Source organism: Chiloscyllium punctatum, chromosome X, assembly GCF_047496795.1.
Source record: "Chiloscyllium punctatum isolate Juve2018m chromosome X, sChiPun1.3, whole genome shotgun sequence".
Classification (NCBI taxonomy): domain Eukaryota; kingdom Metazoa; phylum Chordata; class Chondrichthyes; order Orectolobiformes; family Hemiscylliidae; genus Chiloscyllium; species Chiloscyllium punctatum.
Genome location: NC_092791.1, coordinates 28,247,567 through 28,263,439, shown reverse-complemented (window position 1 = coordinate 28,263,439; position 15,873 = coordinate 28,247,567). Strand labels below are relative to the sequence as shown.

General features: G+C 44.6%; 1 protein-coding gene across 3 annotated transcripts in view; it reads right to left on the bottom strand.

The window, feature by feature from the left end:
* Positions 1 to 15,873, bottom strand: part of LOC140471250 (glycerol-3-phosphate dehydrogenase [NAD(+)], cytoplasmic-like) — a 44,116-nt gene that overhangs the window by 12,309 nt on the left and 15,934 nt on the right. For all 3 annotated transcript variants that reach the window (XM_072567209.1, XM_072567207.1, XM_072567208.1), the window contains exon 2: positions 7,647 to 7,824. In XM_072567209.1, coding sequence (XP_072423310.1) covers positions 7,647 to 7,775 — 129 coding nt within the window. In that variant the 5' untranslated portion in view covers positions 7,776 to 7,824. The remainder of the gene's footprint in view (positions 1 to 7,646; positions 7,825 to 15,873) is intronic.

Here is a 15,873-nt window from a genome sequence, read left to right as displayed (position 1 = left end):
TATCTTCCACCTCTTGAGCTCTCTTTCAGGAATTTCTTCTGGTTTGAATAGTGTGTTACGTGGAAGGGGACTCACTGGTCCATCACTGGGTCAACAGTGATGGCATATTCAAAATCCTCAAAGCCTCCAACTGACTCATCAAAACACTCTGGGTGGGACGATCCAAGATGGTGGTGATCTGAGAAGATCGCACTGCAGAGCTTCGCATCACAGCACAGGCAGAACGGTCCTTTAACCCGCCCAACCCAGGCCGTCGCAATATCTTGGGACTCTGGAAAGATCGTGGAGTTCCAAGAAACTTCTAAAGATTAACTTACCTGTGTTTCCAGCCATCTAGAGATGCTGAGAAAGGGAGGAGGAGCATCTGAGGCCGGGCCTGCAGTTCAGCCTGCAGCAGCCTCAGAGTCAATTACTCTCCAGGCCCTGGTGAAATCTCGCAAGATGCAGGGGAAAGAGATTGAAGAGAAGCTGGCTCCAATCTCTCTCATGCTGCAGAAGCATGAGCAGCAGCTGGGAGACCTGGAGAAGAGGATGGATGAGGTGGAGCACAGGGTCACAGTGGTGGAAGCTGATGCCAGTTCATCCAAGGAGGAGATCCAAGCCCCGGAGACGCAGGTCTGTAATTTGCGCGACCAATTGGATGATCTTGAGAACAGGGGCAGGAGAAAAAACATTCAGATCATCAGTCTGCCTGAGGGTAAGGTAGGTGAGCGGCCTGCAGAATTTGTTGAAGACTGGCTTCCGAAATTCCTTGACTTGGGGCTGGCATGAGAGGCTTGAAGATAGAGAGGGCTCACCTGGCTGCAACACGGAGATCAGGTCTGGGTCAATGTCCTCGTCCTCTCCTGGTGTGGTCCCATCATTACTGGGATAAGGAGTGGGTCATGGAGGCTTCCAGAGTCCAGAGGAAGGCTCCGAAGGCCCTAATTTACGAGGGCTCTAAGATCAGGTTCTTTCAGGACTTCTCAGTGGCAGTGATCCAGAAAAGAAAATCCTATGACGGTGTCAAGAGAAAACTGAGGGAGCTTGGGATTCAGACCTCTCGGAGGTATCCAGTGGTGCTTTGGAACACCTTAGATGGATCCATGCCTTCTCTGACATGTCAAAGAGATGTAAGAGACTTTGTGAACAAATTAACCTAATTTGAACAATTGCAGTATGTATAAATAGTGTAGTTTGGGTATGTGTTTATTATTCTGTAAAAGAAACGGAGGAAGTCCGGTTGGAGCTTTATCTTTCTTTTTTTTCCCTCTATTGATAATAATTTGGTTTAAACTATGTTTGGCAGTGGTTGAAATGTACATTTTCTATTTCTAAGTTAGGATATACCAAAAGATGGGTGGGGTATTTATTCCACCTTTTCTTAAAAAAAATGTTTTTTATTCATATCAATATTCTATGGGGTGTTTATTATTTTCTGCTTGTGTTTGCGGTGTGGCTCTAGCTGGGAGAAGTGAAGGTGGTTGAGATGGTTAGATGCCTACTTAATGGGCAGTTTGGGATGGGTAGTTGCCCTTTCTGGGCAGGGGGTGAGCTCCCCTACTCAGCGCTGTTGGCACTTTATATGTTGGTTTGTTTTTTTGGTTTTTGTTGTTTTTAGTTTTCAATAGTTTTGTAGATTTGTTAAATGTAGTGGTTTTAGTTTATGTAGTTTTTATATTTGGTGGATCATGTGACACTAAGGCTCAGTAGTTTGTGTCAGGGAATTTAACTGTTATTGCAGAAGATTATGGCTAATGATTTGATTAAATGGTGTACCTGGAATATCAAGGGAAGTCATTCACCAATTAAGAGGAAGAAGGTACTCTTGAGTCTTAGAAAGGAGAAGGTGGATATTGTTTTGTTACAGGAGACACATTTGGATGACAAGAAGCATCTGAAATTACAGCAGAATGGCTTTGACCGAGTTCATTTTTCATCATTTAATACCAGAAGTAGGGGAGTGGCTATATTGGTTAGAAAGAATCTCCCATTTAAGTTGTTGGAGTGTGTTAATGACATACACGGGAGGTTTGTAATTCTTAAAGCCTTGATAAATGGGGAAGAATATGGTGTTTTAAACGTTTATTGCCCTCCAGCTCATCCCTTTAAATTTTTGGTAGACACTTTTTCTAAACTGATAAGTCTTGAGTCCCAGCATATCATTATAGGGGGAGATTTTAACTGTCTCATGGATCCCACAGTTGACAGGTTGCCCAAAGGTTCCTTGATAACCTCTGTACAAACTAAACAGTTAGTGGGTCTGTGTGGGGAGAGTGAGGGTTGGTGGACGCGTGGAGCTGTCTCCACCTTACAGGTAGGGATTTTACTCCAATCCGCACAGACGTCACACTAGGATTGATCTTTTTTTCTGACTCCTGCAGTAACCCTGGATTTGGTGGCATCTTGTACGATTGGTAATATTACCATCTCTGATCATGCTCCAGTGCACCTTATGGTTAAGATTAAGGACATTACAGTGGGTTCGAGATACTGGCAAATAGATCCCTTTATCCTCAAGGATAATAAGTTTGTGGAGTATTTCTCTTGGGAATTTCAGGTGTTCTTAGACATCAATATAGGCTCGGTTGATAGCTCATCCGTTCTCTGGGAAACTGCCAAAGCTTATGCTAGGGGGTTAGTTACTTCATATTCCGCCAGTAGGAAGCGGCAGAAGGGTGAGCAGCAACGTCTCCTTGAAGCACGGTTGAAGGCAGCCGAGAAGGCCTATTTTGACAGACCCTCGTTGGTCAAACTACAGAGGATTATTGCGCTGCGGTCTGCACTAAATTCCGTGCTCACGCAGACGGCAAAGAAGGAGCTGGCTTTTGCAAAGCAAAGGTTATATGAACATGGTGACAAGCCAGGCAAATACTTAGCATATCTTGCCAGGAAAAGGAGCGTCCCTCAAGCCATTACGGCGATTAGGGAAGGGTCTGGGAACCTAACATGCGATTCTAAAAAGATTAATGTGCCGTTCCAGAGATTTTACTCCAAGTTATACCAATCTGAGGATTGTGAGGAGGGGCAGGCCAAAATGGAATCCTTTTTTAGAGATCTGAAGCTCCCAGGTGTGACTCCCGAACAACAGTCCTTTCTCAATGCCCTGTTATCAGAGCAAGAAGTGCAGGAAGCTGTGAGGCAGCTTCAGAGTGAAAAGGCGCCCGGTCCTGACGGACTTCCCAGTGAATTCTATAAGGTATTTATAAGTATACTGTCAGGCCCAATGCTGAATATGTTTAATGATTCATACAGTTATGATTGTCTCCCACCATCTCTGAGAGAGACCAATATTTCACTTATCTTTAAAAAAGGGAAAGACCTGGAAGACTGTGCTTTGTACAGGTCCATCTCGCTCTTAAATGTGGCCTTTAAAATCTTCTCTAAGACTATCATGTTAAGGCTGGAGACTGTGTTACCTCCTTTTATTAAAAAGGATCTGATGGGTTTCATAAAAGGTCGAAGACCCGCCAATAATGTTAGGACGCTGTTTAATGTAATTCAAGCATGCTAACAGCAGTCAATACAGGGATTGATGATTTCCCTTGATGCAGAAAAGGCATTTGACCCAGTTGAGTGGCCATATATTTTCTATACTCTGGAGGGGTTGGGTTTGGTTTGGGGCGAAATCTTCATAAGATGGGTAAAGGTTCTCTACAGTAGCCCTCTTGCAGCGGTCATCACCAATGGGGTATGATCAAGCAATTTTAATATTTTTAGGGGCAGCTGATAGGGCTGTCCCCTTTCGCCATTACTTCTTACGTTGGTGATTGAACCATTGGCAGAGGCCATTCGTGGGGTTCCCAATATATCAGCTCCAGAAGTGGGGTCAAAATTACATCAAGTTTGCAGACAATGTTGTAATTTTTTTGACAAATCCAGCAGTTTCAGTGCCTCGCCTGATACAGAGCATTCACGCGTTTGGCGCTTTCTCGGGGTACAAGATTAATTTTGCGAAATCTGCAGCTATGCCTATGGGTGGTCTTACAAAGGAGCTAGGTCTTGGGGGGGTGGGTGGGGGTGACTATAGATTCCCATTTGGGTAGTCACAGGGGCGTTTTGTGTATTTGGGCATATTCATTACTCCAGTTCTGGACTGGCTGTTCAAAGCCAATTTTATCCGATTATTTGGAAAAATTAAACAAGATCTCCAAAGATGGGAGGCACTTCCAGTCTCGTGGTTTGGTCGGATAGCGCTTATTAAGATGAATATTCTCCCCTGTTTGCTATACCTTTTACGGATGCTCCCTCTGATTTTCAATAAGCAAACACGCAGGAGGCTGAATGGCTGGTTCAGCTCCTTTATCTGGCATCGTAAGCGGCCCCTCATTAAATTAGCTAAACTGCAGTTGCCTCTCAGACTGGGGGGAGTAGACCTTCCAGACATTAAGAATTACCAATTAAGCTCACTTTTGTCCGACGTGAGTGATTGGGTTTGTGGGGACCCTCTTTCAATATGGCTAGATATCAAAGCCTCCCAGGCAAGGTGCCCCCTTACCAGTTTGCTGTTTTTGGACAAGGTGAGGACAGTTCGGGAATATTGCGATAACCCAAGAGTCATCAATACTGTTAAAGCATGGTGGGCTATTCAGCAGAGGGAAGACAATATTGGCAAAATATCTTTGTTTGCACCTTTAGTGGGTATGCCAGGTTTTCCACCAGGAATAATAGATTCAGGATTTAACCGTTGGGCAGTGAGGGGTGTGTCTTGCATGGGTGATTTATTTGAGGGAGACGTAATGATGTCCTTCGATCAGTTAGTACGGAAGTACGAGTTATACAATAGAGACCTCTTTCGTTTTTTTCAAGTTAGGGATTTTATTCAAAAAAAGACCACACTTTTGACTGATCCTTGCAAATCCGACATAGAGAGGGGGGTGCTAAGGGCTGAGAGTACACTCTCTGTCAGTACTTTATATCATCAGGTGGGGGGGTGTCCCATCAGATGAGTTTGATTGACTCTGCAGGATTTGGGAGAGAGAGCTGGGTGTTGAGGTTTCCTCAGAGGCATGGGAGGATATTTGGGAGAATACAAGGAAGATATCAATTTTTAATAGGACCCATGCTTTACAGTTGAAGATTCTCCACAGGGTCCACTTAGCCCCAGACCGTTTTGTCAAAATTTAAACCAGGGGTATCTTCAGCATGTCTGAAGTACAAGGTCTGTACAGGTACTCTTATGCCCATTGTCTTTGGTCTTGTGACAGGCTTCTAACATATTGGAGCGCTGTGGTGGGCACAATGGAGAGGATTTTGGGTGTAGGGGTGGAGAAGGACCCTATTTCTCTCCTTTTGGGCCTACCCACTGTATTTCCTGTAGATGTGCATAAGAAAAAAACTTTTCAATATTCTCACGTTCTGCACAAGAAAGAATATCTTGCTAGGTTGGATATCCGAAACTCCCCCAGGCCTGTCAGGTTGGCGGAAGATTATTATGGAGCATATTCCCCTGGATTTTCTCACAAATATGGTACACCACAAAACTGAGAATTTCTACAAGCCATGGCAGCCCTTTTTGGAATACCTGGACACAGATTTATCTGCCACACTAACAAGGGCTTTTATATAGCCGTAACAATTGTGTTTTACGAGTTCAATATCCAGGGAGAAGGAACTGTGAATGTATGAGTGTTTTGTTTGGCTGGGCTGAGTTATTACTATTTATTAGTTTGTTGTTGGTTGTTTATTTATCTAGTTAAATAGCCAGTTTGGGGTTTTTTAAATTCTCTATTTATCTATATATGTTTATACATTTGTACATAACGGTAGGTTGGGGATTATTTTAAAATTTATTTTTTATTTGGGTTTTTTTTTGTACTGTTTTGAATTGTATTGTTTTGTACTTGTTGTAATATCAAAAAAACCCTATTTTTTTCAATAAAAATATATTTAAAAAAAAAACACTCTGGGGTCCATTTGTACAAGATCTTCCTGCCCTCAGAGCCACCTCCTGCTCCCTGTGGCTTGCTAAGATAATCTACGGCTCTCCACAACAGCTCTCACCCGGGATAGCAGGACCCCTTGTTTCAGTATCCCTCTGATTTGGGCTGTTCACAGATATCAAATTGCTGTTCCCCTGTATGCTGTTAGCATGATAACCTTCATTAGCTCCTACTCATGGGGGAAGATCTTCTGTTATGGTCTGAGTGGGATGCTGCTCCTCTACATTTTACCTTCAGATCTGTGAAGTGGGCTTATTTCTGACCCTTTCTCCGATGACTTTCTTTCCTCTGGGTGCTGTTGCATCCACACATTTCATGCTGTTTTACGGCTTTTAGGGTTTATCGATTGTGTTTTCATTGTTGACACACTCTTCCAGAGCTTTCCCACCAGTTGGCAATGCTCGTTGCTGTTCTGCGGCTGGCTTTCTCTTGGTTTATCTGAAGGCCAGCAGTCTAGTAGCTTAGTCTCTTCGCCGGTCTGTTCATTGCTTTGTGTCCTCTGTGTCTACAGCCTGAGAAATTGTGAGCTTGTCCTTTCTAATGACTGCTTTCTGTATTTGAGAGTGTGCAGTACCTCACAGTAGTTGATCAAATAGCCTTTTGACTCGGTCCTTAAAACTGCATTTACTGGCTGCATTTTTCAATCGTGTTGCAAAGTTGTCTACAGTTTCACCTATATCCTGTCTAGAGTCTTGAAATTCATGCCAACATTCAATTTTGGTTGGAGATGGGTGCTGAATCTGTCATTATATCCACTTGGCTTTTTTATGGCCTCTTCTGACAGTTCCAGGTTGTTAAATAAATGCAATCCTATATCCCCTGCCCATAGACAGATATAGCCGATACTCACTTTTTACAATATGTCTTTGAGGTAACTAGTGAAAGCCAGCTTGCATTTTTACATAAATGGCTTGAATTGCTGTGCATTCAATGCTGTGCTGGAAGACATTTGCTTTTTTTAGCCTTCGTCAAATTTACTCAGTCTACCTTCTGGCACTTATGTGGGTCATTTTTCTGACAGATCAGCAGTAAATTCAATTTAAAGCGCTTTTGGTTGGTTACCAACACGTACTGTCACTAGGAAGTGTCAATGCAGCAAGCTTTGTTTTAACCAGCATCTTATGAACTGGTACTTTCAATAACTTGGCAAAAATTATATCCTTGAAATACTGGACGTTTACTGTAATCCTGCGATGTCTGAGTGGTCAGTTGAGGGTGTGAGTGAGAAGGCTCTCTGCCAGTATTAAGGCAAATTATTTTAGTGATTTATGCTGTAAATCAAGTATAATAGTGATGTAAAAACCTCCTGCATTACATTTCTATTCCTCATTGCGTATTTTTACATTAATTATATGGACCTCTTGATTATCCGAAATATCTGATTAACCACACATTCCTGGTCCCAGAGGTGCCAGTCAATAAAACTGGCACCTATGGCTTTACATACGTTTTGTGATGTTTGGATAATCATGCTTTAAGTAAGGAGAACTCTTATCTTGTTGAATCCTTCAGGTAGACTATCCAGGTGAAGGCTCCGTCAGGCCGTCCATACTGGTTCTTTCACAGTACAAGATTACCAGGTGCAGCTGTGAGAGTATTCCCTACCGAATCACTTTCACTCATAGCTCCTAGCTCTGACATATAACAGACAGATATACAGCATGATAAATGCTCCCCTTTGCTAAGCGGTTGCATTGTCTCGAGCCAAAATTGAACAGCACTCACCACGTTGGCTGGTAGCTTGCATCCCGGGAGGTACTTCACATTCTCATGCTCAGTGTTTATGATTTCTGTTAACTTCCTGCCGTTTACCAGCTCTTCAAACACCCACATGTAAACAGTGCTGTCAAACATCTTATTTTCGGCCGCATTTTCTCCAATGATTTTTCCGATGACTGATCCCCTGTGGAGTTGAGGGAGGGGGCAGAAAGATGACATTGGTCGGAAAATAACTTGCACTTGATGAAGCGACGTGCATTGACACGGTGCCTTTCACAACTTTTGAGAGGGTACAAAGCTCTTTACAACAAAAGGATGTTTAAAGGGGACTCACTGCTGTAATTTTGGGCACAGCAAGATACCAGTGGCAATGAAATAAATAACCAGATCATCAATTTTTACTGGTGTTGATTGAAGTTCAGCATTAGTCAGGTCACCAGGAAGATGCTCCTGTTATTTAACTCATGCCACAGGTCTTTCATGCCCACCTGCCTCAGCTTAGAGTCATCGAGATGCACAGCATGGAAATAGACCTTTCAGTCCAACTCGCCCATGCTGACCAGATATCCTAAATAAATCCAGTTCCATCTGCCAGCATTTGGCCCATATCCCTCCAAACCCTTCCTATTCATGTACCCATCCAAATGCCTTTTAAATGTTGTCATTGTACCAGCCTCTACCACTTCCTCTGGCAGCTCATTCCATACATGCATCACCGTGTGTGTGAAAAGGTTGCCCCTTAGGTCTCTTTTAAAGCTTTCCCCTCTCACCATAAACCTATGCCCTCTAGTTTTGGACTCCCTGAGGGGTGATAGGTTTAAGACAAATGTCAGCGGCAAGTTCTTTGCCCTGCCTGCTAATGTAGTTAACTCAGCCACATTAGAGGCTTTTAAACAATCCTTGCTTAAGCACATGGATGATGATGGGACAGTGTAGGGGGATGGGCTTAGATTAGTTCACAGGACGGCGCAACATCGAGGGCCAAAGGGCCTGTTCTGCGCTGTATTGTTCTATGTTCTATGTTCTTACCACTGGAAAAAGATTTTGGCTATTCACCCTATCCATGCCCCTCATGATTTCATATGCTTCTATAAGGTCACCCCTCAGCCTCTAATGTTCCAGGGAAAAAGTTCAGCCTATCCAGTCTCTCCTCATAATCAACAACTTGTGGTGCACGGACATTGCAACCCTGGGCAGCCATTGCTCTCCAAACGTTGAACTCCCCACCATCAAATGTCGCCCCTTCTATCCACCACAGGAATTTCCCGCTGCTATGGTAACTGCTGTGTACATATCGTCACAAGCAAAGGTTGATGAAGCTCTGGATGTGCTGTACTCCACCACTAACACCCCGAGGCCCTGGTTTGATTGAAGTCGCCAATTACAATAAACAATCTAAGGAAGGTGTTACCCAAGTACCACCAGAACATTACCTAGCCCACCAGGAGCCCAAGCATTTTAGACCATTGCTACACCTACCGCTCCACCCCCCACCCTCATTTCGGAAACTCCGACCACAATGCCATATTTCTTCTCCCAGCTTCCAGGCAAACGATTAAGCGAGATTCCCCTCGTGGATACAGGTCCGGTGCTGGTTGGCAGAGGGAGAGGATCAACTCCGGTTATGTCTGGAATCGGCTGATTGGGCCGTGTTCAAACAGTCAGCAGGTACCTTGGACGGGTACACCATCACTGTCACAGACTTTATCAGCAAGGTGTGTGGAGGACTGCATACCGAGGAACTCAACCCAAGTGTTCCCCAACAGGAAACCATGGATAAATCAGGACATAAAGAACCTGCTAATAACCAGGCATGAGGCCTTCAGATCAGGAGACCCACTCAAATATAAGGAATCCAAGTATGACCTTCGCAGAGCCATTAAGACAGCCAAGGACCAATACCGACCCAAACTAGAGACCCAGACATACACCCGGCGACTATGGCAAGGACTGAATGACATCACAGGTTCTAAGAAGCAGTGCAAGATAGCAGATAATGACACATCCCTCCCAGATCATCTCAACGCCTTCTATGCTCGCTTTGAGCAGAATTTCGGCGGAAAGGTAACATCCATTCCGACAAGTCCTGACAAACCTATCCCAAAGTCACTCCATCAAAGGTCAGATCAGTTTTCCTTCCTGTGAATCCAAGGAAAGCAATGGGACCAGACGGAGTACCAGGCCGTGCACTCAGAGCATGTGCAGATCAACTGGCAGAGGTCTTCTCGGACATCTTCAACCTCTCCCTGCAGTGGGCCACTGTCCCTGCCTGTTTCCAGAGGGCCAACATCATCCCTGTGCCTAAGAAGGCTCATGCAGCATGTCTCAATGACGACCGCCCAGTGGCCCTAACTTCGATGGTCAGGAAGTGCTTTGAAAGGCTGGTCATGGCATTAATCAACTCCAACCTGCCCACTACTCTTGACCCACTCCAATTTGTCTATCGGACCAATAGATCCACTTCAGATGCCATATCACTTGCCCTTTACTTCTCCCTAGAACATCTTGACACCAAGAACAGCTACGCAAGAATCCTACTCATTGACTACAGTTCAGCCTTCAACATTATTATCCCTTTGAGACTGATTACTAAACTTAGTGATCTCAGACTAAGCCCCACTCTCTGCAACTGGATCCTCAGTTTCCTGACCCACAGGCCACAATCAGTGAAGACTGGGGACAATATTTCATCGTCACTAACACTCAACACTGGAGCCCCCCAGCGGTGCGTACTCAGCCCCCTACTGTACTCACTGTATACCCATGACTGCATCACCAAATACCAGACTAATGCCATTTACAAGTTCGCTGATGACACCACCATGGTCAGTCGAATCTCAGATGGCGATGAACAGACTACAGATGGGAGGTGGAAGACCTGGAAAAATGATGCACTGAGAACAACCCAGCTCTCAATGCCGGCAAAACCAAGGAACTCATTATTGACGTTCAGCAGGATGTTACTCATGCCCCCCCTACACATTAACAGCACAGAGGTGGAACCAATGGAGAGTGTCAAGCTCCTGGAAGTGGTCATCAACAACAAGCTTTCTTGGACTCTTCATGTGGACGCACTGGTTACAAAGGGCCAGCAACATCTCTTCTTCCTCAGGCAGCTGAGGAAATTTGGCATGACGGCGAATACCCTTGCCAACTTTTATAGGTGCACCATCGAGAGCATTCTGTCTGGATGTATCACTACCTGGTACGGCAACTGTACCATTCAAGATCGGAGATGGTTACAGAGAGTGGTGAACCCAGCCCGGACAATCACAAAGGCCAACCTCCCATCGATAGAATCCATCTCCCAGGCCCCGCTGTCAAGGAAAGGCCGCCAGCATTCTCAAAGATCCATCCCACCCTGGCAATGTTTTTCTACAACCTCTCCCATCGGGGAGAAGGTACAGAAGCCTGAACACACGCACCAGCCAGTGTTGAAACAGTTTCTACCCTACTGTTGTTAGAATACTGAATGGACTCACAAACTCTTAACATTCACCTGTACCTGTGTTTTGGTTTTTGCCACTGCTTGCCTATTATTTACTATCTATGCTACTTAACTCTGTGACCTGCCTGTATTGCTCGCAAAACAAAGCTTTTCACTGTGTCTCGGTACTGACAATAAAATCAATTCAATTCAATTATAACTCAAACCCTTTGGTCCTGGCAACATTCTGGTAAATTTTTCCCAGTTTAACAACATCCTTCCTATAATTTCTCAGCCAGAGGACGGGAGCTCCTGTAATACTGCACAAGAGGAGTTTTGATTTACTTGTTATATGTGGGCATGTTGGCTAAGCTGGCATCTACTACCGGTTTACCCTCGAGAAGATCATGGCCAACTGTTGTAATTACAGACAGACTGAGGGTTATAAAACAAATCTCTCTCCCTATTCTCATCACCTGTCCATAAGCAGATTATTATTTAGTTCCCAACATGTTAGAAAAACACAGTGGGCGATATTTCCCGCACTCTGTCTGCTTGTGGGCTCTGACTTTGCACAGAGTTGTTTTGTTTCACACACTCTTAGACCTGGGGAAAAGTCCACAACACAAGCACACTTAGAAACACACAGGATGTAGAGATAACTCAATAAAACAACAGTTTATTAATGTCCTTGCTCTTAAGATGAAGCCCAAAAATCCAAAGTTGGAGTTAGTTGTCTAGAATTCCTTGCTGAGGATCGGAGGATTGGCTAACGACAAGCAGTTGAAGAGTTGTAGGTTCTTGCTTTAAAAATTCCTTTAAACATCTTCTGAGAAAGCTCTGCTGAAATGTGATAGAAGTTTTCCATCACACTTGTGACTTGTGCCTTATCAATGGTGGACAGTTTTTGGGGAGTGTCACCTTGAATTATGTGCTTCATTCTTGGGAGTGGTTCTTGAACCCCTAGTCCTCTGATTGAAAAGTAAATATGCTCCCCCATGAGTGATGCTGATGCTAGAATCTAGGCTGCTGTTCAGATTGCTCCCCTGAGGTATCTATCCTCATCTGCCAACTATCTACAACCGTGCCACATCATCAAGTGGCACCTTCAGAAGTGAAAAGGAAGAAGGTTGGTTTTATAGAGGAACGGTTTCTTTCTTCATAGATGCTGCCAGACCTGTAGTTTCTGTCTTTACCTGAGCAAACTAGCATTCACATCATTTTACCTAGTTGCACAGATTGATTTGGAGAAAGTGAGGACTGCAGATGCTGGAGATCAGAGTTGAGAGTGTGGTGCTGGAAAAGCACAGCAGGTCAGGCAGCATCTGAGGGGCAGGAGAATCAACATTTCGGAATCCTGATAAAGGGCTTATGTCTGAAACATCAATTCTCCTGTCCCTAAGATGCTGCCTGACCTGCTGCGCTTTTCCAGCACCACACTCTCGATACTGATTGATTTGTTTGATTGGGTAAGGGTGCTTAAGGCTGTGGAACCAAGGTGGGTGGGTGGATGGATGGAATTAAGATACAGCTGACTTATTGTCTAGCAGTGGGTCGAGAGACTTCATGAATGGCCTGCCCAAATTCTTAGTTTGCTATTTTTCTTATTGGAAACTTGTGTCTTGCCTTGGCTTGGTGGATTCAGAATCAGAGAGATCAGGAAAAGTCCTGGGTCTTTGATGGAGGGGAGTTGAAGCTGGGCAGAAGGAATATCATGCAAAGCAGAAACACCAGCAGAGGGCAGATGGGCCAAATGGCCTGATTCCATGTTGTAAACACTCAAACATCACAGACCTTCCCATTTGAGTTGCCACCAGCAGCCTGAACATACAGAGGGACAGCCTGAAGCAATGTCTTCTTCCCTAACATTGCTCCTGGCAAAGGCGAAGGGTCTTTGCTGCACATTTACTTGAGGTGTCCAAACACATACGGAAGGTTAACACAAAACTGGTTTTGACTTCAACAGGCTTTTGCCTGGAATGAGTTAATGTTAAAAAAAGGGCTAGTGCGACTTCATCGAATCCCTACAGCGAGGAGACAGGTCCTTCAACCCAACAAGTCCACACCGACTCTCCGAACAGTAACCCATCCAGACCCAGTACCCTACCCTATAGTTAGCCCTGACTAATGCACCTAACCTACATATCCCTGGACACTATGGGCAATTTAGCATGGCCAATTCACCTGACCTGCACATCTTTGGACTGTGTGAGGAAACCGGGGCACCCAGAGGAAACCCACACAGACACGGGGAGAATGTGCAAACTCCACACACAGTCGCCTGAGGCTGGGATCGAACCTGGGTCCCTGGCATTGTGAGACAGCAGTTCTAACCACTGAGCCACCATGCCACCCATAAACTAAATTTCTCAATCAGACATTTAAAAGTTTGCTCATTTGAACTGTTGGATAAATTAAAACAAAAAAGCCCTTTCTGTAAGGTGGTCACAACTCCAACTGCTAAAGGAAGACCAACCAGTCTTTTCAATGAGACATTAAATGGATGCCTTGCTCACTCCCCCAGGTGGGTGTATGAAATCCCATGGCATTCTGAAGAGGAGCTCTCGCTGGTGTCTTTACTAGTATTTTATCCCTCAGCCAACAAGACTAAACCTGATTATCTGGTCATTATCACATGGCTGTTTGAGGAAGCCCTCTGTGTGAAAATTCACTGTTATATTTCCTCCAACAGTGACTACATCAGAAGTACTTCGCTGGCCGTAATGTTTTCTTGCGAAATCTGGAGATTGTGAAGTGCACCAGAGAAATACAAACCTTTCTCTCTCATGCTCCAGTTTACTCTCCATGCACATACAATGCAACACTTTGCTTAATCCTCTGAATGATAACACAAACAAAATATTTTAGTTTTTAATGGAATCACTAGTCATTAGCATTACCACAGCATGTGCACAAAGCAAACTGCCAAAGTCACTGGCTAGCAATCAAATTTACAGTAGATTATACAGTTTCCAACAGCTGGGCTAAGCCTTAGAAGATTCATTATTGTTCTAAGTTTAAACCTTGTACAATCAGGTGAAAATTGGACAGCAGAAATCAGAAGTATAAAGGCAAGCAAAATGAACACCACCCCCCTCCCCCCCAGCCAACATTGAGGCCCTGCTTTTCTGGATATACATTAATGATCTGTACCTCTGTGGCTTCTGGATGTACAATAATGATCTGCACCTCGGTGGGCAGGTGTGAATTTCAAAGTTTACAGATGACATTAAACTTGGCAGGTTTGTAAACTGTGAGGGGGATAGTGTGGAGCTCCACAACAGGACATTGACAAGTTGGTGGAGTGGGCGGAGAGGTGACAGATGAGGTTCAATGCAGTGAAGTGTGAGGTGATGCACTTTAGTTGGAAGAACATTGAAAGACAATCTAAAATTAGGGGGACAATTCTAAAGAGGGTGCAGGAGCAGAGGGAGCTGGGTCTATCTGGGTACAGATCATTAAGGTGGCAGGACAGGTGGAGAGAGCAGTTAATAAAGCACACAGTGTCCTCAGCTTTATTAATAGGGACATAGAGAACAAGAGCTGGGAGGTGATGTTGAACTTGTACAAGACCCTTGTTAGACCTCAGCTGGAGGATTGTGTCCAGTTGTGGGCCCCACACTATAGGAATGATGTGAACACATTGGAGAGAGAGAGGGCAGGAGGGATTTACCAGAATGGTTCCAGGGATGAGAAACTTCAGTGAGGAGGATAGATTGAAGACGGGACTGTTCTCCTTGGAGAGAAGGAGGCTGAGAGGGAGATCTGAGAGAGGGTTCCAACATCATGGGGGGAGGGGGCTGGACAGAGTAGATCGGGACAAGCTGTTCTCACATGGAAAAGGGACAAGAACGAGAGGGACAGAGATTGAAAGGGATGAAGTGAGGGGGAGGTGAGGAAAACCTTTCTCCCCCAGCGAGTAGTTAGGGTCTGGAATGCACTGCCTGGGAATGTGGGGGAGGCAGGTTCGATTGAGGTATTCAAGAGGGGCATTGGATGGTTATTGGGATAGAAATGGAGTACAGGGAAATGGGGAAAAGGCAGGAGATTGGCACAAGAGAGGGAATGACGCTTGTTTGAAGAGCCGGTGCAGGCATGATGGATCAAACGACCTCCTTCTGCGTTATAACACTTCTGTACTTGAGATTTTGAGTATTGTTGAAAAGAAGACCCATTTTGTGTGTCATACAAAAACCTTCAACATTGGGACATTTTTGCAAGAATATCAATTTAAGCAGCAAACTAACATTTACACTGCATGAGAGGAGAACACTGATTGGTTGGTAAGTAAATTCTGATTTGTAGAAGTTTGCCATGAAGAATGCACCAGTTAATTAGGACTGACAGTTAACCATGCAGAAGTGGGTAGTGTAGATGCTGGAGATTACAGTGGTGCTGGAAAAGCACAGAAGGTCAGGCAGCATCCGAGGAGCAGGAAAAACGATGTTCCCGGCAAAAGCCTTTATCAGGAACGACAGTTAACTGCCAGGTTTCGGTCTGTTTAAAACAGACTACTCTGATTGGTCTAGGCATTGCCCTGAGAAACAAACCAATTGTCAGTTGGGCTCACAATGTTGCTCATATGCATGTGCTGGAAAGCTACATATAGTAATGCACAGGGCCCTGATCTTTGCAAACAGAAAGAGAATGTGTACAGGCATTGCACCCATTTCAAACCAACAAAATAGGTGACAGCTGTTCACTGGCTCATTTCTCTGGGCAATGCCTCGACTAGTCAGAGTCAACCTACCTGCCTCAAAATTGAAACAAAGCCTGGCAGTTAATTGCCACTCATCACAACCTAGT